Source organism: Rhincodon typus, chromosome 42 (genome assembly GCF_021869965.1).
Source record: "Rhincodon typus isolate 14 chromosome 42, sRhiTyp1.1, whole genome shotgun sequence".
Lineage (NCBI taxonomy): Eukaryota > Metazoa > Chordata > Chondrichthyes > Orectolobiformes > Rhincodontidae > Rhincodon > Rhincodon typus.
Window position 1 is genome coordinate 6,298,464 of NC_063373.1, and position 815 is coordinate 6,299,278.

The 815-nt window shown below is 52.8% G+C and overlaps 1 protein-coding gene across 1 annotated transcript in view; it reads right to left on the reverse strand.

Moving 5' to 3' along the window:
* Positions 1-815, reverse strand: part of LOC125487572 (E3 ubiquitin-protein ligase RNF31-like) — a gene marked incomplete at its 3' end in the record, with an annotated part of 8,827 nt that overhangs the window by 5,600 nt on the left and 2,412 nt on the right. Inside the window, exon 4 of the mRNA XM_048619375.1 lies at positions 91-246. Within this exon, the coding sequence (XP_048475332.1) occupies positions 91-246 (156 nt within the window). The remainder of the gene's footprint in view (positions 1-90; positions 247-815) is intronic.

Sequence of the window (815 nt, forward strand, 5' to 3'; positions counted from 1 at the left end):
GAGGGGCTGGGAGAGAGGGACAGGCTGTGTGTTAGTGAGGGAGGGGCTGGGAGATAGGGACAGGCTGGGTGTTAGTGACGCAAACATTACCTTTTGCAAAAGGTTGAGTTCAATCTGCAGCATCGCCACTTCGAGAGTCACTGCTGCCACTTTTCTGTGGTCTGGCTCCTCTGTGTCATCAGGGAAGCTCATTCCATCGCTGTGCTCCACAGTATAACCATATAAACGCAGGATCGATCGACCTCCCTGCAAATTCAACAGGGTGAACGGCAGGCCGGCAAAACAACACGACAGTTTCTCACACCCTGCCTGAAACCAAAATATCGACACACTGGCTGGTGTCTCTCAGTCAGATATCTGTACACTGACTGGTGTCTCTCAGTCCCCTCCCTCTCAGGGAGATATCTGTACACTGACTGGTGTCTCTCAGTCCCCTCTCTCTCAGGGAGATATCTGTACACTGACTGGTGTCTCGCAGTCCTCTCTCTCTCAGGAAGATATCTGTACACTGACTGGTGTCTCTCAGTCCCCCCACCCCTCCCTCAGGGAGATATCTGTACACTGACTGGTGTCTCTCAGGCCCCTAGCTCTGTCAGGGAGATATCTGTACACTGACTGGTGTATCTCAGTGCCCACTCTCTCAGGGAGATATCCGTACAGTGACTGGTGTCTCTCAGTCCCCTCTCCCTCACGGAGATAACTGTACACTGACTGGTGTCTCTCAGTCAGATATCTGTACACTGACTGGTGTCTCTCAGTCCCCTCTCCCTCAGGGAGATATCTGTACACTGACTGGTGTCTCTCAGTCCCTTCCC